General features: G+C 36.9%; 1 protein-coding gene across 2 annotated transcripts; it reads left to right on the forward strand.

Moving 5' to 3' along the window:
• Positions 1-832: 832 nt before the first annotated feature.
• Positions 833-21,445, forward strand: fez1 (fasciculation and elongation protein zeta 1 (zygin I)). Of its 2 annotated transcripts, none has more exons than XM_051121127.1 (10): positions 833-1,097; positions 3,932-4,301; positions 5,681-5,732; positions 6,974-7,060; positions 8,320-8,485; positions 9,183-9,457; positions 18,481-18,561; positions 18,651-18,726; positions 18,930-18,995; positions 20,556-21,445. In XM_051121127.1, exons 2-10 carry the CDS (start codon positions 3,985-3,987, stop codon positions 20,570-20,572), a joined length of 1,137 nt encoding a protein of 378 aa, XP_050977084.1. In that variant the 5' UTR covers positions 833-1,097; positions 3,932-3,984; the 3' UTR covers positions 20,573-21,445. The 2 variants fall into 2 exon arrangements, with proteins under 2 accessions (XP_050977084.1, XP_050977083.1); XM_051121126.1 differs by having other exon boundaries at positions 834-1,097; positions 5,633-5,732.
• The last annotated feature ends 169 nt before the right edge of the window (positions 21,446-21,614 follow it).

The following is a 21,614-nucleotide window of genomic DNA, read 5'->3' on the forward strand; positions in this document are numbered from 1 at the left end:
TAAAAATACTATAATATAGGAGCATTTTCACTAGTGGTGACTTACCACTACTCTATATGACCCTGCAACATTACTAAAGGGATAGTTCACCGAAAAAAAAAGAAAGAAAATTCTGTCATTAATTTCTCCCTCTCATGTTGTTCCAAACCCACAAGACCTTCGTTCATCTTCAGAACATAAATTAAGATATTTTTGATGAAATCCGAAAGCTTTTTTTGACACAACAGGAAACTTCTAGGCCCATCACTGATGTCAAATGGACTATTTTAACAATATCCTTACTACCTTTCTGGGTCTTAACCATGCTAGTTGCATTTCTGTCTATGCAGGGTCAGAAAGCTCTCTGATTTAATCAAAAATGTCTTCATTTGTGTTCCAAATGAAGGTCTTATGGTTAATGACAAGAAGATGAGTAATTAATGACAGAATTTTCCTTTCTGAGTGAACTAACCTTTGAAAATAATGTAATCTTGCATTTTATAGCTTCCATTTCAATAGTAATGAGTGACAGTAAGCAGCCAGCGTACATGTTGTTAGCACAGCTTCCTCATTGAAAATCCCTTGAGCGTGCTTTGAGGGGTAATGAGAATGGGATCCTGCCAAGAGACCCCTGATGTGGCCGATGACAAGCGAGTTCAAGGTGTGAATAAAGCCCCAGTACAGCTTCTCTCCATTACCTCTGACTGTTTTTTTTCTTTCTCATGAATATGGAGGGATTTGGCTTATGGCAGATTGAGCGAAAGGGAGCGGGAGGGGTAGGGGGCGGGGAGAGTGAGGTGCATGAGGAGAGGAGCAGAAGGGGGAGGGGCGGACGAGGAGGATGATTCCGTCAGTTGCCGTAGCAATGCGCAGGCTCCGTGGAACAGGAGAGGACGGCTGCTGCTTAATGCTCAGAAAACAACACTCTGAGCCTTGACTGGCTTACACAAGACGCCGTGGACTAGAACAGCGGCCATCACAGAGCTTGTGTGTGTGTGATGGGAATGATTGTGTCGTTTCATCCCGACCAAGATTTTCTGATGGTGGTTTCTCTCTGACTATATTGGAATAGGAGGGGCTGTTTCTACCCAGATACACACGGAGAGATTCTTCTGCAGGTAATTTGTTCCTCCCTCTCTCTCCTCCATCACTCCGTCTCCATCCCGCCATTGTTTTCCCATTACTCCCACAGGGAAATGGGGTAACCTTGATCTCCATCCGTTCTGCATCCTTTTTCCATTTTTTAATCCTGCACATATTTTTAGAAAATAAAACATTATTGTTATGCATTGCACAGTTTGAATATTCCTCTTCCATTTGGATAATCAAAAATAATATTTTCAAAATTCACATACCTGTAAAGAAATGGTTAAAAATTCGTCATGAGAATTGACACAGTGTGATGTTGTATTTTATCTCTGCCATGCTTTATGATGCGATCCGCCATGTTTCTTCCCATCATGGCTCATCAATTCATCTTATCTTGTGACACGTTTGTGTTCATATTCATATTTCACAACATAGGTCACACTTGCCGCAAGCACTGTTAGCTAGCCCTCAACACGACACAAATTCATGCTCTGATTTATATTTAGCAGAAAATCTCTTGCGGTGATAAATATGAATGCACCTTTAGATGACGTCACTTTCAGCGGAGGTCCCACAGCATAAGAGTTTTATTCCATTGCCACAGTTTGTTCCATCGATTGATTTAAGGTCAATATGCTATTTACACTCCTGCTCCTTTCCACCCCCGTCCTCAGGAAGTGTGAATAAGGGGCAGCAGTTTATCACTGTAACATTGAATTACCTCTGTGCTTTGGTCATTGGATTGGGATGTTACCTTTTTTTTCTGAATGGGTTTTGGCCATAGGCACCGAATTATGGATGGCGGACAAACAAATCAATGCGTAGCCAAAAACCAGGAAGTGGAAAAAGGTCATCACTTTAATTCTGACATAGACAGAAACACACTATGGTAAAGTAATGTGTGTATTAGTGGAATGGAACTTTGCTGACTAATGTAATGTTAGGGTAAAAGCTTATACAAGCCTGTTTTAAATGGATTTTTATCCTGCAGTCTTTTAGCTTGACGTTAAGCCTGATAAAGCCCGTCGGGCTCATTCATGGGAACTGTCAGATCACAGGCCGAAATCGGATGCAGGAATTAAAGGGTGGATGTTATAATAACTCGCAAACTAAGAGTTGACTTGAATAGTATGTAAAAAGCATTTGTTTTGGGTTAATCAGAAATAATGCATTTTTACCTAGAAACGCTCATATTGTACTATTTTGCTGAAAATAAATGTTATTACATTACCAAAAGTTTTTGAACTGTAAGATTTTTAATGTTTTGCTCACCAAGCCTGCATTTATTTAATTCAAAGTACAGCATGACAGTAAAACTTTGAAATATTTTTACTATTTTAAGTAACTGTTTTCTACTTTAATATATTTTAAAATTTAATTTATTTCTTTGATTTCAACAATGAATTTTGTAGTATCATTACTCCAATCACATGATCCTTCAGAAATCTAATATTTTAATTCTAATATTTTGATTTGCTGCTCAAAAGCATCTGTTATTATTATTGTTATTAATAATAAATAGAAAGTTCAGAGGAACAGCATTTACCTGAAATAGAAATCTTTTGTAACATTATAAATGTCTTTATCGTCATGTCTTTTTATTTCTGATAAATCCTGATTTTTGGATCTTTCTATTTATCAAAGAATCCTGTAAAAAAATGTACTCAACTGTTTTAAATATTGATAATAATAATAATAAATATTTATTGAACAGCAAATTAGAATCATCATGTGACACTGAAGACTGGAGTAATGGTGCTGAAATTTCAGCTTTGATCACAGAAATAAATTACATTTTAAAACTATTCAAACAGAAAGCAGTTATTTTAAATAGTAAAAATGTTTCACAGTTTTAAAAGAATTAAAAGAAGACTTTGTGAGCAGAAGACATTTCTTTAAAAATCTTTTCAAAAAACTTTTGACTGGTAGGGTATATTAAATTGATATAAAGCGTAATGATTGCAGAAAAGAGGCTAATACACATATTACTACATTTATTATTTTTTCATACATTTGAGAAAGTGAATTTGAATTAGCAGTAGCTATAATTGCTGGTTGACTTTAGTTGCCTCACAGTCCCAGAATTCATTGGGAAAAACCCCAGAGGTTCTGCTGAATCAACCGCCACGCAAATTAAACACAATTACTTTCACTCTGCTTGAGCGAAACGCAGTCATTCGTGTTCCCTGCTTGCTTAGAGGAAAGGAAGGGAATTAATTTAACGAATGTCATCTGAGAAAAACTATATTTCATAGTCTAAATTTTCATAGTTAAAAAAGCCTCACAAAATGTTCTTGACTCTGAGGAAACCATTACTGTTATATAACTAAATATTTAAATAGAGTTTTAGCTAAGAAGTGAATAATCTTTTTGAAGTACTCCATATTTTAAATCCACATTTCATGGTTTCAATCTGGGTCTCAAAAATTGGTCCTGGAGGGCCGGCGTCCTGCAGAGTTGAGCTCCAACTCTAATTAAACAGCTAATCAAGGCATATTACACTCGTAAAAGTAAAGGTTCTTTATTACCATCAGTGGTTCTATGAAGAACCTTGAACATCCATGGAACCTCTCAAAATCAGAAAAGGTTCTTTATAGTCAAAAAGGGTTTTTTAGACTTTTAAAATGTTCTTCAAAATGGTTCTTCTAAGAACTGTTCACTAAAAGATTCTTTGGGGAACTAAAAACAGTTCTTCTATGGCGTCACTGCAAAAACACCCTTTTGGAACCTTTAATTTTAAGAGTGTAGAAATTTCCAGACAGGTGTGTTGAGGCAATTTGGAGCTAAACTCTGCGGGACACCGGCCCTGATGATGATTTGAGAAGTTGAGTGACAGATTGTCAATTATCATATTTTTAATTAGGGACTGTTGCTGCACCAACCTCCACGTGACTGTGCGATCAAGAGGGCATCAGAATGGAGGCCCCTCTGGTGTGCCTGGATGAGGAATTCGAGGATCTGCGGCCCTGCAAGATGGAGGAGCTCGAATCCGAGCAGCCTGCCTGCCGGCCTCTCAAAACCATTCCTCTGGCCCCGTTGTGCCGTGAAGACTTCTCAGAGCTGGAGAACTTCTCCGAGATGATGAGCTTCAAGTCCATGGAGGACCTCGTCAACGAATTTGACGAGAAGCTGAACGTGTGCTTCCACAACTACAACACCAAGACAGAAGGTCTAGCACCTGTTCGCAACCAATCACACGCCGAGGAGGACGAGGAGAGGCTTCAAGATGAAGAGTAAGATCCTTTCCGTTCTACTTCTAGATTAATGAATTTTGAATGAAGTTTGATGCAATTAGTGTCATGTTTTTGCAGCACCAACAAAAATCTAGCATAGATACTGTTATGTGCTGATGAATATGCCCATCCAGTTGGATGTCTCTCTGTCAATCAAAAGTGAGGACATGTCTGACATCCTTGCCAACTGGCCTGCCAATCAAACTGTATAAAAACACCCTTTGTCCATCGCCAGCGCCTGTCTGTGTGCATGTGTCCGTGGTTTGGCCGTGAATTATTCAGCGAATTTTTATACGCCTCAGTTCTTTTTGTTTGTCCTGACTTGTCTGTGCTGGCAGCCTGTCACCATCCTCTCTCTGCCGTCAAATCTGCCTCTCGCAAAATAGGACAAAAAAAATCCCTTGGTCTAAATATAGCGCACATTCTTGTTGACAGTCAAAACATCACTGATTGAGACTGTAATGGCAAAAATATATACTAACGTTAGCAAGCAAATGAAAAAGAGCATAAAAATGACTTTTATCCTTCTTGTAGATAAAACTGAACATGTCACTGGGTTTTCCAGTAGTTGAGCATCTTGCTCATTGCTGTCATAATTTTGTGCTGTAAATATGTCGTTGATTTATGATTTGTTAGCATGTTATTTTTTGCATTTCCTGCTGTGATGTGTTCTCATTGCCCGTGGCTTTTGTTCTTGGCTTGTATTCAGACACAAATCTGTCCCTGCGCTAGAATTCAGCCTGTGGCTATGCATCTGACGAATTACAGAAAGCAGCCTGCTGCAGTGCTCAGTATTTATTTTATTTATTTATATTTTTTTTTATCTGTGGTTGGTAAATATTCTAAATAAGATGTTGCCTTTGGAGATCTCTAGACAGCAAACAGAAATTAAACTTCTTCCGACAGTGACATATGGGTAGACGATGAGTCTGTACCAGTTTGGTGTTGTTGCAGGGCTGGAATGGAGGCTGGTAGGCTTGTATCTGTGTGTCCTCAGAGGATCAGTACACTTTGAATGGCCACTTGTTCCCTGGATGACTAGACAGAGGCACACAGAAAGTGTGGAGGGTAATTTTAGTATGTAGATAAACAGACAGAAAAGAGAAAAGAGAGAAACGAGAAAGAAACTGTTGTCACTAACCCGGTTATACAAGCATGCAAAGCAGCTACTTAAAGAGCATCTTAAAATAAACATGTTATGCCATAAGGCACATATTAAAATTGTTGTTAAAGAATGTCTTATTCATAACTCTGAGAATGAATGTCTCATTTGTTTCATTTTCATTGTGTGTCGGTTGTGTATATAAATGTCCATGCATGTGTTTTTGTAGCGTGTGGGATGCTCTGACTGACAACTACATCCCCTCCTCTGTGTCCAGCTGGGACGACCCCACCTCAGAAACGCTGAACGGCAACCTCTCAGATCAGGAGGTAAACATCTGCTCTGCTCTGATAACATTCATGCTGTTGACATGATAATATACTATTCGTTACAGCAGGGTTATTGTATAGATTAGTGCTATAGAACATGACTGTAAGATAGAGTACAATAACATGTCAAGGACAACTAAATTTTTACCAATGCAGAAACAGCTTATTCTTTTAATACTTATATTATATATTATATGTGATGCTGGACCACAAAAACAGTCATAAGGGTCAATTTTCTTACATTTTTATACAGATTTATACAGCTTTACATTAATATATGGTTTGTTAGGATATGACAGTATTTGGCTGAAATAAGCAATTTGTAAATCTGGAATCTGAGGGTGAAAAAAAAAATCAAAATATTGAGAAAATCACCTTTAAAGTTGTCCAAATTAAGTTCTTAGCAATGCATATTACTAATCAAAAATTAAGTTTTGATATATTTACGATAGGATATCTTCATGGAACATGATCTTTACTTAATATCCTAATGATTTTTGGTATAAAAGAAAAATCAATGATTTTGACCCATACTATGTATTTTTGGCTATTGCTACAAATATACCCGTGCTATTTATGACTGGTTTTGTGGTCCAGGGTTCACGTATAGTATATTATTATTGATATTTATAGGAATTGAATATTACAATGTGAATTATATTATTAATAATTATATTAATGGAACAGACGCAATGATTCTTGAAATAATATCTTTCTCCTTAATTGAAAAAGCATTTATTTCCTCTAAGCAAATGACTGCAGCACTATACGAGAGTACCGCTCTGCTCTCTTGATTCAGGGTGTGGTGTGTATATTTATGCCAAATGGATGGCAAATACAGTCGCTCGCTGCCAAAAACCCAAGCTGATCTACTTTCTCTGGCATTCAGCCTCTCACAATCTTTGCAATAAATAGTTTAGACATCACTGGCAGACATTTCTGTTTTTCCTTTATACTGTGTCATCATGTGACAGTCTATGTATAATCTTATACTGATTATCAACTATTGCAACTGGTCGGATGTGGAATGAGGTAATCTAATGTTAGCTTTTCAAGACTCTGTTGTACATCAGTGCGGGCCAAATGAGCTGTCAATCTAACATTCGAAAGCACTCTCTTCAGCACATTACCAATGAGTGTAATGGAACTATATGGAACCATTACTCTCTACCTTCTTGCCATATTGATATGGCTGATGCTCCTAAAGATGTTCATGAACGTATTTGTCTTGGTTTTTAAAGATACATGAAAAAGAGGAGGATGAGATGAATGAGAAGAATGAAAATGCCAATTGTCTGAGTGAAGAACCTCTTATTACGGCTGATCAGGTGAGCCTAAACTTTTCCAGCTGCCTTTTAAAGGTGCACTAAGTAATTTTTGCCAAATGATGTTGATATTTAAAGGCACCAAAACAAACACGCACATATCCTTGAGTTCTCTCCACCGCTGGAAAGCAGCTCCGGTATTCATGCAGGTCCTACTTCTTGCCTGATTTTAACTCTTCTTTTTAATATTTTGTTTGTCCAATATTTTTTTATCTTCCACCTCTATATCTATAGTCGATTTGCTAATATCCATCTCTTTTCTCTATCCTTACAAGACACACCCCTTACTACTGATTGGCTACAAGAGTGTTTTGGGACTCGATCCGACACTGTGGTCAAAAGTGTTTTTCAAAAATTGCTTAGTGCACCTTTAAAAGTGACATCGGATGCCCATTTTCCACAAGTTGGTATGATTCTTTAGGGTCTCCATGAAATGTCTGCAACACACATTGGTTAAAATTCCTCAATGGTCTTGTAAAACTGTTGTGTCCTCAAACTTCTTTAAATACAAGACACACCCCTTACTGCTGATTGGCTACAAGAGTGTTTTGGGACTCGGTCCGACACTGTGGTCAAAAGTGTTTTTCAAAAATTGCTTAGTGCACCTTTAAAAGGAACATCGGATGCCTATTTTCCACAAGTTGGTATGATTCTTTAGGGTCTCCATGAAATGTCTGCAACACATTTTGGTTAAAATTCCTCAATGGTCTTGTAAAACAACACCCCTTTTACCTTGTCAAACACTGCTTTATTCACAACAACCCATTTTGGTGCATGTCTCTTTAAATGATAATGAGCTCTACTCACCCCGCCCCTCTCTTCTGTGTTTTGTGTATTCGGTGGCCGTTACCATCAAAAACAAAACTAATCCACTGTGTGCTCAGTGGCTCTGATGTCTGAGGGCAGAAATATGGTAATACAGGACGATCCGTCAGCAGCTGTGGGTGGAGCCTGAGCAGTATGACATCACACTGCTCAGAAAATTAAAATAGCTTGATAATTTGGCTTGTTTAGGTTTTTTGGGGGTAAAAAAAAGAAGTGAATGGATTTTTATCAGTGTAGGGTGGCTGTGTCCACACACTTCTAAGACTTGTATATGCAAACACCACGTAAAAGTGAATTTTGCATCCGCTGTCCCCTTTAAATTTAAGTGTGCTACATTTATTCATTGCATACAAAGCTAAAATTTAAAGCTACAGTTCTGTTGTGTCTTTAAACTTCTTTAAATACCCACTGAAGTCTGTCATATATTCTCTCACCAGGTGATTGAGGAGATTGTGGAGATGATGGAAAACTCACCAGATCCTGGAGAGACAGAGGAAGAGGAGGAGGATGATATCGGAGTGTCTTCCTCTAAAAGCAGCCCCTCACTACTGGAGGAGATCCGCATGCTGTCTCAGGCCTCCAACAACAACTGCTCCTATGAAGGTGCTCATTCAAACCTGCAATTAAAAAATATATGTGAACCTCAGGGTGACTTTAAAAATGTTTTATGAATCTTCAGATGAAATTAGATGCTAAGATTGAACAAACATTGCTTTAAAAGTGTTAGTTCACCCAAGAATGAAAAATCTGTCATTTAGTCATTCTCATGTCATTCCAAACCCGCAAGAACTTTGTTTATCTTCAGAACAAATTAAGATGTGAGCTTTCCAACCCTGCGTAGACCACGACGCAACAACCACGTTTAAGGGCTAGAAAGGTAGTAAGGACATTGTTAAAATATTCCATGTAACATCGGTGGTTCAACCTTAATGTTATGAAGCTACAAGAATGCCTTTTGTGTTCAAATAAACAAAAAGAATGACTTCATTCAACAATTTCTTCTCTTCTGTGTCAGTCTACCAGATCAAGGTCAATGTAAACATGCTCTACATCTCCCCAGGAAAAGAAACCAGTGCCTATCGAGTATATAGAGACGGTTTCTATTTTAAACTATGTTGTTTCAGCATTTCTTCATCCCATGGACAGAAGAAACAGATCATGCTTTTGAAACCAAAGATGCGGTAGAGCAAAAGCGAATGAAAAATAGCCCACGTCAACTGAGAACTACACTAACGTTGAAGCACAACATTAGTCACAGTGTGCAAGTCAAGTGTTGCAAGTCTCAATGTTTATCATACAGGTCTGAGGCTGATGCCAAGCTCGGCGCTGCTTGACATCTTGTGTCGAATGGAGGCGGCGATACGAGAGTATTCGGAGGAACTGGTGGCCCAGCTGGCCCGGAGGGACGAGCTGGAGTTTGAGAAAGAGGTGAAGAACACCTTCATCACAGCTCTGATGGAGGTCCAGAACAGACAGAAGGAGCAAAGGGAGCTGAGCAAGCGCAGGCGTAAGGACAAGGCCATGAGTCTACAAGCTACTACCCGCTCCGAGAAGACTGGGAGCATGCCTGCAAAAGTAAGTGTGTGGAAATTAACTGCATGATGTTTACCTTCATGCACAGACATCTCTCTCTGCGGTTAATGGATCTTGCCCCATTACTTTTTAGCTGCACTTAGCACTTACTGGAAGAGCAGAGGAAGCATTCCCCTGCAGTATGAGCTGCGAAGGCAATTCCAGCTTCCTCTTACAGTAATGCCGCTGTGATTCGATTACATCATGCAAGAACTATCTCTGCATCCTCATCCTCCATGTTCTCACAGGGATGAGTTGATCATTCTAGTCATTTTATACACAGTGACTACACTCTAAAAAGTGCTGGATTAAAAAATAACCCAACCTTAACCCAGCTGCTGGGTAACTATGGGACAGAACACGTGCTGGGTTTAACCATTTGACCCAGAATGCTGGGTTGTTTATTTGACCCAACCAGTGGGTCAGGTTAACTGTGCTGCTGGGTTAAACATAACCTAATCATTGGGATATTTGTTGCTACCTTTATATTTACCAATAATAATAAATAATCACAAAATAATGTAAAATTATTATTGCTTTTCTGCAATACAGTTAGAAAAACACACACACACAAAAAAAAAAAAATGCAACTGTAAACATCAATTTTCATCAGTTTTATTTCTTTTTAAAACAATTTTCAAATGGGTGCAGCTGTCACACATTTTATCCAACCATTACAGACACATAAAACAACAACTTTAGTAGATCAGTTAATTTAAAACACAAAACTGTGTAAACTAAGCACTGTAGATTCAGATTCTTTGTCAACACTGCAGCAGCAGAACACTCAAAAATTAATTATTACCACATGAGAATCGTTCCAAACATTGTGCTATTAAAACTAAGACAAACAAAGTGTCCACCAGACAATACATATGACAATTTAAAACATGTTACAAGTGGCCAGAAAAAACTGTTGGCCTTAAAAAAAAAAAAAAAAAAAAAAAAAAAAAAAATTTACACATGAAGATTTATGTCAATCAATATAATATACTGCAAGCTTGAGAAATTCCCAGGCAACGAGTCCGCTTCAGTGGCACGGCCCGTAACAAAGGCGAAGGTCTGGGATGTCATTGTCTCGTCCCCAAGGCACAAATCCACCATGCTGGTCCCCACCTGTTAAATATACACGACACTTAGTCTTGAAGATACTTAGGCCTAAAAAAAAAAAAAAAAAAAATTCTCATTTTAGAAGAAAATTTCAAGCTGCACATATTTAGTATATATATATATATATATATATATATATTATATATATATATATATATATATATATATATATATATATATATATATATATATATATATATATTAGAAAAAGAAAAACAAAACTTACAGGTTTGTATGTCAATAAATGGCTTCCAGAATTCTGTGGTTGTGGATCTGTGGACCCTTCCTCCAGAATGGGCAGGACTTTGAAAGCACTCTCCCCTTTAACATCTAGACCATAAGAATAATACAGTGCAAACTGTGAAACTTATCTCATAATCAAAACACAATGAAACCCTTTCATATGAAAATTTCTTCATTCCTTTAAATAATGAAATTGTAATAAAAATAAATAAAAATTATAATGGTATTATAATGGGGTGGGATTCAGGGATGTAGAATATGCTCATGCAGAATAAGGCATCAATATGTGCTTTATAAGTACTAATTAACAGCCAATACACAAACTAATAAGCAACTAGTTAAGTGTTACTGTACCATTGTATTTACCAGCTGATGTATCAAATACAGTTGAATTTTGTTTCTATAGATTGACATAAGAAATACCTTACCTGAAGTCATGTCACCCAGCTCTTAATGCACCTTTCCATCTTGCCGGGCATAGGCAACAATTTGATCTGCAATTGTAGCCTAGTCTACAAAAAGTCTGCCTCTGGATGTAGCTTCCTGAAGTCTTGTGAAATCTGATCAAATTAAAAAAAAACAAAAAACAAAAACAAATGTGGTTAAATAAGATAAAGCTTTTAAATGTCAGATTGATTGTTTGATTTTATTGCCATAGCAGTAACTATGGTTATTTTAATGAAAAGATCAAATTCTAAAACAAATCATGGTTATTGAATGTTATTGAATGATATCAAGCTGCCTTTTCCTTCAACTTTTCCCATTACAAAGCTGTTGTTCATCTGCACCAGCAAGAATCTCAAATATCTAGAATGAAATTTCAGATTTAGAAAATTAGAATTTCACAAAACTGTTTTTACAATGACTTATTTTAAAAAAAAAAAAAAAAAAAAAAAAAACACGTTTTGCGCAGTAATGCCAAATTAAACCAGTTTGACTGAATTGTTGTAAAACTTTGGCGATCTTCAGAGTTACAACACAAACACTGTATGCACTGGAGCGTTCGTCAAACACGGTGTTCATGCATGCTATGATTTTAAAGTGGACCACTGCTTTGATGTCTTAATTATGACACGATATTATACAGAACGGTTGGCAAAGGCAACCTAACCTAGCATCTCACCACTGAACTGCGTTTATCTCAATCAGTCTCCAATCTCAAGGGCAGAATTGACACGGTTTAAAAAAAAAAAATAAAAAAAAATAAACAGCATACCCATTTAATTTTTATACTGGTTTCTTAGCTTGTAAAGCAACACAAGCACTCACTAAAATAGAGGAAGAGTAAAAGGACCTCATAAACAGTGGTGTTGTGTTGCCTGGAGAAGTAGGTATACGCCCCAAATGCAAATACACGCTGAAAAGAATAACTTACTGACATCTGAACGTGATTCTCCGCAGTTTCTGATTAAATCGGTCGGGTTTTCTCTGACATGCCCTCGCATGTGAACAGGCAGCATCTGGGTGGAGGAGTGGACGAAGCGGGCACGGGCGCATTTAGGCGCAATCATCAAATATATTTCAAAGGAAGCCCACGCCACAGCGCGAAAATCTACAACATAAAAATGACTGATCTATTGTTGGATTCGGCACGTTGCAGACATTGACTTGAAAAAAATATGCCCTTAAAAGATCAATTTTAGTACGAAATGACATAATTCTGACAAAACATTACAAAGCCATACAGTATGCAGACAGTAACTTAAACCCCACATTTCTAACCTATGCCTGTTTTCATGAAGCATTAAAAAAGGGACATGTGTATTGTATATAAATAAAACTTTGCACGTGCACGTACACAACTTTTAACAATAAAGCGATTGAGGCAAAAAAAAAAAACAAACAAACAAAAAAAACAAAAACAAAAAAAAGTACCTCACTATAGGCTGCTACTTAACGTTTGTTAATCATTCACAGAATAAAACGCTAACCCTGCACAGCAACATATCAAATATTGCATTAAACAGTGAAATAAATCACTGTGCTTTAAACCACAACTTATTAAAAAATAAAGGTAAATAATAATAAAATCATATTAACTTACCGTATAATCCTGCTTGGTGCGAATGGACCTTTATCTCACTTCCTATATCGGGTAAGCGAAGCAGTGTATCCCCACTTCCGGTCCCATCGCAACGCAATGAAAACTAATGGGAGAAAATGTAATTCATTCTTGTGATTTCAAAGCTACATTTTTAGCATCATTATTCCAGTCACATGATCCTTCAGAAAGCATTGTAATATTCTGATTTGCTGCTCAAAAAACATTTATTATTATTATTATTATTATTATTATTATTATCATCATTATTATTATGTTAAAAACAGCTGAGTATAATTTTTTTCAGGTTGCTTTGAATAGAAAGTTCAGAAGAACAGCATTTATCTGAAATAGAAATCTTTTGTAACATTATAAATGTCTTTATCATCACTTTTGATTAAATTTAAAGCATCCTTGCTAAAGAAAATAATTAATTCCCATTATTTCTTCCCCCCAAAAAATAATGACTCCAAGCTTTTGAATGGTATAATGTATAAGGTTATAAAAGCTTTTTATTTCAGATAAATGCTGATCGTTGGATCTTTCTATTCAAAGAATCCTGGGAAGAAGAAAAAAAAAAAAGAAAAAAAAAGTACTCCACTGTTTTAAATATTGATAACAATAATAAATGTTTCTTGAACAGCAAATCAGCATATTAGAATGATTTCTAAAGGATCACGTGACACTGAAGACTGGAGTAATGCTGAAAATTTAGCTTTGATCAAAGGAATAATCAGATTTTTCAAATATACAAATCAAAAACCGTTGTTTCAAATATTAAAAATTATTGATATAAAAATAAAAAAAAACTGAATTTACTCACCTTGCAAGCTGTCCAGATTGTAGATGAGCTTGTCTCTTCAACACAACGGATTTGAAGAAATTTAGCATTATATCACTTGCCCTCCAATGGATCCTCTGCAGTGAATGGGTGCCACCAGATTGAGAGTTCAAAAAGCTAATAAAAACATCAAAATAACCCGTAAGTAATTTACACGACTCCACTCATTCATCATCTTGTAATCATTTAATCATTTGTTGTATCATTTAACATCTTGTAAAGTAAAAAGTTGCATGTTTGTGGAGTGGGCCCTTACACTTATAGGGCATTGCAAGCCCTCTGAGGCGTAAGCCAGGGCTATTTTTGTAGTCAACAATCTCACGAGAAGCTGTCTTTGACACCATCCGTCACCCACCGAGCGATGCCTCACTACTGATCTCTCACTGACAGTGCGAGAATTTAGAGCAGCGTCTCGCTATGGTAAGAGTGCTTCAGGTGAACATTGGGCAGTGAGACAGTCACACCACCTGATGCCTCGGCTCATTCCCATAGATATGGTGTGATGGGACAGCACTCACCACCCAACGTTATCCACCACCACCATCCAAGACAGCAAGCCCATGAAAAAAAATGACTACAGATGCAAAAATTGATGGATTTTTTAAATTTGTTCATTTTAAGATTATCAAAAGGCATTATTTACGGTGCTTTAAATGGCAGAAAACAGCATTAGCTGTGGCGCTCATTATCCCCTAAATGGCGTAAATTAACTTTATTATTTTTTATTTTGCATTATTATTTGAAAATTGTCAAATGGCGTTATTCAATGTCCATTTATTGTCAAACGTAAGAAAGCGCTGTCAGTTGCTGCACTCATTATTCCCTAAACCAGACCTGGGCAAACTCGGTCCTGGAGGGCCGGTGTCCCTGCAGAGTTTAACTCCAACGCTGATAAAACTCACCTGTTTGTAACTTTCTAGTAAACTTGAAGACACTGATTAGCTTGTTCAGGTGAGTTTAATCAGGGTTGAAGCTAAACTCTGCAGGGACACCGGCCCTCCAGGACCGAGTCTGCCCAGGCCTGCCCTAAACCGCGTAACTTAAATTTTTTTTTTTTTTTTTTCTTTTGCATTTTACTAGTTTTTTTTTTATTTAAAAATTGTCAAACTGCGTTATTTACGGCATTTTAAACAACAGAAAGCAACGTCAGTTGTGGCACTCATTATTCCCTAAACGGCGTAACTTAAATTTATTTATTGTTTTATTTTTCATTTTACTGTTTTTTTGTTTTTATTTAAAAATTGTCAAACGGCGTTATTTGCAGCATTTTAAGTGACAGAAAGCGACGTCAGTTGCGGCACTCATTATCGAAAATTCATTTAAGTTAGCCATTTAGGGGATAATGAGTGCTGCAACTGACAGCGCTCTCTGTTGTACAACACAGTTTAGGGCAGAACTGGGCAAGGTCGATCCTGGAGGGCCGGTGTCCCTCAGAGTTTAGCTCCAACCCTGATAAAACTCACCTGTTTGTAACTTTCTAGTAAACCTGAAGACACTGATTAGCTTGTTCAGGTGAGTTTCATCAGGGTTGGAGCTAAACTCTGCAGGGACACCGGCCCTCCAGGACCGAGTCTGCCCAGGCCTGCCCTAAACGGCGCAACTTAAATTTTTTTTTTTTCTTTCGCATTTTACTAGTTTTTTTTTTTTTTTTTTTTAAATTGTCAAATGACGTTATTTGCTGCATTTTAAATGACAGAATGCTCCGTCAGTTGCTGCACTCATTATCCCCTAAACCAGACCTGGACAAACTTGGTCCTTGAAGGCTGGTGTCCCTGCAGAGTTTAGCTCCAACCCTGATAAAACTCACCTGTTTGTAACTTTCTAGTAAACCTGAAGACACTGATTAGCTTGTTCAGGTGTGTTTAATCAGGGTTGAAGCTAAACTCTGCAGGGACACCGGCCCTCCAGGACCGAGTCTGCCCAGGCCTGCCCTAAACGGCGCAACTTAAAATTTTTTTTTTTTTTCTTTTGCATTTTACTATTTTTTTTTAAATTGTCAAACTGCGTTATTTACGGCATTTTAAACAACAGAAAGCGACGTCAGTTGCGGCACTCATTATCAAATTCATTTAAGTTGCGCCGTTTAGGGGATAATGAGTGCTGCAACTGACTCCGCTCTCTGTCGTACAACACAGTTTAGGGCAGAACTGGGCAAGGACTATCCTGGAGGGCCGGTGTCCCTACAGAGTTTAGCTCCAACCCTGATAAAACTCACCTGAACAAGCTAATCAGTGTCTTCAGGTTTACTAGAAAGCTACAAACTGGTGAGTTTTATCAGGGTTGGAGTTAAACTCTGCAGGGACACCGGCCCTCCAGGATAGACCTTGCCCAGTTCTGCCCTAAACTGTGTTGTACGACAGAGAGCGCAGTCAGTTGCAGCACTCGTTATTACCTAAACGGCGCAACTTAAATGAATTTTATTTTGTATTTTACTAGTATTATTTAAAAATTGTCAAACTGCGTTATTTACGGCATTTTAAACGACAGAAAGTGACATCAGTTGCGGCACTCATTATCCCCTAAATAGTGTAACTTACATTTATTTTTTTATTTTGCATTTTACTAGATTCCTTATTTGAAAATTGTCAAACGGCGTTATTTACGGCATTTTAAAACGACAAAGCGACATCAATTGCGGCACTTATTATCGAAAATTCATTTAAGTTACGCCATTTAGGGGACAATGAGTGCCGCAACTCACAACGCTCTCTGTGGTACAACACAGTTTAAGGCAGAACTGGTCAAGCTCTATCCTCGAGGGCCAGTGTCCCTGCAGAGTTCAGCTCCAACCCTGATAAAACTCACCTGAACAAGCTAATCAGTGTCTTCAGGTTTACTAGAAAGCTACAAACTGGTGAGTTTTATCAGGGTTGGAGCTAAACTCTGCAGGGACATCGGCCCTCCAGGATAGAGCTGCCCAGTTCTGCCCTAAACTGTGTTGTACCACAGAGAGCGCTGTCAGTTGCGGCACTCATTATCCTCTAAACGGCGTAACCTAAGTGATTTTTTTTTTTATTTTGCGTTTTACTAGTTTCTTTATTTGAAAATTGTCAAACTGCGTTATTTACGGTGTTTTAAAACTAATTTAGGCCTTCAGGTTACGTCGATATTTGGTCATGCAGCAATTTAATTGAGGTTACCACTACTAACGTTACTACTTTTGTTGCGGTTGTTGTTTAACGTTACATTTTCTCACTCACCACAAGACAGGAGCGGCTGACTCTTCTTCTTCCATCAAATCCGCGAATCCGTGAGTTGTGGCCTCTAGTAAACACTCATCGTGTACTCATGGTAGTAGCCGCATCGCTTAATCGCTCGTTTGCAGCGTTGATTCGGGCGTATTTCTTCTCTTCTCTATAATCATCGTGCGGTGGAGAGGAGATTCTCCCAGTCCATACCACTTGTCGTCCCACTGACTTCCATTCAGAAAAGCAAACGCGTGCAAAAGTTTGGCGTTTCGCCGCATTGCACACTTATGCTGCGTTCACGCCATATCGTAATAACCGTAATTTCGAGATGACAACATGTGACTTTCTACTCGGAGCTGTTCACGTCCTCAGACTCTGAATTATGCTTTTCTATGGCAACACTATCAAGGCCTAAACAATAACCTACGTTGGTCATGTGGTACAAGTCGTAGCCCTCAGAAGCCTCCCAGTTCACAAGCTGTAATTGCGAGGTCTACGAGGACGTGAACGCTTTTTACAAGTTGGAATCTCGTTATTATGGGAATTCCGATATGGCGTGAACGCACCTTTAAAGCTTCGTGAACTGTGACCTGCAATTCGTATCACGTGAAACCGTGTGACCAATAGCAGATCGATACGTCAGAAAAGAATACAGCTCTTGCTACTGGGCATGCGCACATAAATCTAACGTTATTTTTGTCACACTGTACAACAATAATACTTTTTTTTTTTTTTTTTTTTTTTTTTTTTTATAGTAAGGGCTACGTTTATGGTTGGGGTAGGTGTAGACGTTATAAAACACAGTCTAATAGCTAGAACAATTCATTTCATTGTTAGTTTCCGATCGGAGTTGTACCCCTTGGGAGAAAAGAAGCTTCGTATCAATGGACCCTTACTCACTTCCTATATCCGGTAAGGGAAGCAGTGGAGTATGCATTTGGAAACTGAGGATGTTTAGACCTACATCTCGTATCACCTGCTGAAATGTTCCTATTAACGTATTTCTCTTTCAAATGTGGATTCTTACTAATAAATGAATTTAACCTGCTGCAGTCACTTTCGTCTTCTAATTAACAATGTCTTTCTCATCATGTTTTATACCTGTTTACATTAAAATACATTTTAAATAAACACCCTTACTAAATTAACCATGGATTTACTATAGTAAATGTAGTAACCATGTTATATTTTTATTTTTTCCGCGGACTAATTTCCATTTGTATTGCCATAGTTTTACTACACATACCATGGTTAATTTTCCTAAGAGCGCTATTAAAATTGATGAATGAATGCGCGGGCGTTGCCTTAATGAAATAACACTGTTGAACATTTTAGCTAATTAATCTTAGACAGTATAACGCGTTGACAGATTGTGAAGCTCAAATTTAATATATTATGTTTCTACTCTTTTCCTGAACACAAGCTTAAATAATTTTGAAAGGTTGTTGTGTTTGTAAAAATGGGCTGTTGAAAAATAAAAGATCCTGAAAAAGATCCCAAGTTGGATTCTCTTTTCTCTAGTTTGGCGTAGGATGTGTGCACTCAAGGGATGCAGTGCTGTGAGCAGAAGGTACTTAATATTTTATGTTTTAATGTTTTCCAGCGCTTCAGCATGGAGGGTCTTTCCAACATCTTGCAGACAGGCATCAGACAGACCTTTGGGACCTCAGGGACAGAAAGACAGGTAAGGAGGAGGGAACTAAATCTACACCTATATGCAGGAATAAGATGTGATCGTAAACTCTGATTATTTTTCATATGTGTGTTCAACAGTACCTAAACACAGTCATCCCATATGAGAAAAAAGGGACTCCTCCATCTGTGGATGACTTGCAAATGCTCACAAAAAGTAAGTGTACTGAACTGCACTCATGGCATTAAAACGGAAAAAATTTAAACTCACCATAATATTTCATGTTTATTTTATTTAATATTTGCTAAGATTGATTTATTTAATACTTAAAATCGGACAATAAAACATTTAGGCCATCAAAGAAAACATTTTTAACTTTAAATTCAACTGAGATTTTTCATTTATTTTATTTTTTTCAGTTCTTTATGCCATGAAAGAAGACAGTGAGAAGGTCCCAACCCTCCTGACTGACTATATACTAAAAGGTAAATCTGAAACTTTCCCCCCCCTAATGAGAATAACTTTTTTAAATAATATTGTATTATTTTTTTTTAATAATTTTTTTAATTGGTATTTTGTTGGTTATGGTGTTTTTAGTTGTCATTTATACAGTCAAACCAATATTTATTCAGACACCTTCAAAATTTCTCACATTATCACAGTTTATGGTAATACAATCTTAAGATCTTAAATCTTAAGAAGGAACTCAAGCGCTAAACTGTGACAGAACAAATTCATCTTGATAATGTCAGATAACTTTGATAGAAAGGTATGTAACAAAGCATGGTATGGTGAAGTGTGAAATCAAATTTTTGGTCTCAAATTTTTACAATTTTACTTGTAGTCCACTGTATGAAGAATGTTTGGGTATAATATGCCACAGTTTACTTACTTTTGCTATCACTTTGCTATCACTTACATAAATTAGCTATAGTGTCCTGCATCCACTAGTAAAAAAAAAATGTCAAAAATTATATCTGGAGTAATTTTTGGTTTGACTGTACATAGTATTATTATTAGCTTAAATTAGAGAAACTAACTGTGGCTCTTAAATAGGCGACAAGCTGAAAACATTTTACCAGCTAGGAATTTTCTGTTTTCACAGATTATCACTGTTCTCCAGCTCTAAATATTCTCATAAATAACATACTTGTTGTATTTAAATATCATTGAGGTTTTTATTAATATTTTGAATTAGTTTTCTTTTTTGTGTTTTCATTTTAATTTTAGTTAAGGTTTTAATAATTGTGTTGTGTGTTTTTGTCATTTTTTTTTTTTTTTTTTTTTTTTTTTATGTCTATAGTCTTAATTTATTTAACTTTTAGATATTTAATTTTATCAAACTAAATGAGATAAGAAATGTTGCTTTGGCAACTAGCAGGTTTCTTTCAAGTAACAAAATTGTGTCTATGGTTTTAGTTTTAGTTAACTATAGTACACCTATAGTACAGTATATATTGTAAATCTATACGAAGTACACTGCCGTTCAAGAGTTTAGGATCTGTAAGACTTGTAATGTTTTTTTAAAGAAGTCTCTTATGCTCATCAAGACAAAATTTTGACAAAAACACAGAAAAATAACAGTAATGTTATTACAATATAAAATAATGGTTTCTATTTTAATGTACTTTAAAATAAAATTTATTCCTGTGATGCAAAGCTGAATTTTCATCAGCTGTTATTGCAGTCTTCAGTGTCACATGATCTTTCAGAAATCATTCTAATATGCTGATTAATTATTATACTTATCAATGCTGGCAACAGTTGTGCTGCCAAATATTGTTTTGGAACCTGTGATGCTTTTTTCAGGATTCTTTGAGGAAATCAGAAATAAATTATATTTTAAAATCTATTTAAATTAAATATGTTATTTTACAGTTTTGTCTGTATTTTTAATCAAATAAATGCAGTCTCAGTGAACATAAGAAACTTCTTTAAAAAACAAAAAATCGTACTGATCCCAAACTTTTGAATGGCAGTGTGCTTATACAGACATTCAGTAGTGTTGAGACCATTAACACATTATCACTCTCTCTATCCTGCAGTTCTGTGCCCTACCTAAAGTCCTGAGCGTGATGTGCTGATGGTGAGACTGCGGAGAGGTTGGGTGTCTCCGCTCGTCCTCTCTCAGTTCTCCAGCCCAGCTGCATGAGCTCCCTTATCCAGTATCAGCGAGGGACCCTGAACATCTAACCATCCTTCTCTTGCTTATCTAACGACCTTTGACCTTGCTCATCTCACTGCCCTTCCTGTATTCACATATCCACGAGGTTCATACCACAGCGCCTGGTGCTTTACATGTTTTCTACTACGTACGTTACAATGGGCCAAAAGCCATATGGAACGTGTAAGGGTAACAGGTGAACTATAATCGGTTTAACTCTACGATCAGGTAATATTTTTAGTTTTATTTTTAAATATACGCCTAACATAAGGCATTTTACATACTACTCCATCATTCACATCCGTTCTGAACACAGGTGACGATGAGAAGGGCATTATTCACAGTCTTCTTAAGGCGTAGATGCATCGATTCGAGAGCACATTTGAAAATAATCCATCCATACTTTCTGCTTTTGCCGTTTTAGTATTGTGGCTTTGTTTCAGCCAAGGTTGGTTGAAAATACAGCATGTTTTAGTGTTCTACATTAATGCCAAGTTATAGGGAGAAACCTTGTGACTTTTCTTATTTTGGGTAACCTGAGATTTTGTTTTCATCCTATGTATGAAATATACAGTTCTACATAATGCGGTTTCTTTGATGATCCATTTGTCTAATTAAAACTTTTTTTTTTTTACTTAACATTAACTGTCATTCATGCCTTGTGCTTACATCTTTAATGTATATATTTCTTATTTACTAAGGGACATGGAGGAATGTGAAGTATTGCTGAGTTATAATTCCAATAAATGTCAAACCCTGTGAAAGCCTGAATGACTGTTTCATTGTAATACCGCAACACTCCACTAGAGGTCAGTCATATGCAGGTCTTTGCAATTCATCATTCATACAAGGTTGTTTGCAACAGCGTTAACAAAGGATTTTTGTGCCGTTAGTTTAATATTGTACTTACAAATAATAATATTAATAATTTAATTTATTT

This window comes from Labeo rohita, chromosome 10, assembly GCF_022985175.1.
Source record: "Labeo rohita strain BAU-BD-2019 chromosome 10, IGBB_LRoh.1.0, whole genome shotgun sequence".
Taxonomy (NCBI): domain Eukaryota; kingdom Metazoa; phylum Chordata; class Actinopteri; order Cypriniformes; family Cyprinidae; genus Labeo; species Labeo rohita.

Excerpts from the sequence above, each read along its gene's own strand:
- fez1 (XM_051121126.1), top strand. The coding sequence starts at position 3,985 with ATGGAGGCCCCTCTGGTGTGCCTGGATGAGGAATTCGAGGATCTGCGG. Across the intron at positions 8,486-9,182 it reads CAACAACTGCTCCTATGAAG|GTCTGAGGCTGATGCCAAGC; the intron begins GTGCTCATTCAA and ends TTTATCATACAG. Across the intron at positions 9,458-18,480 it reads CTGGGAGCATGCCTGCAAAA|CGCTTCAGCATGGAGGGTCT; the intron begins GTAAGTGTGTGG and ends AATGTTTTCCAG.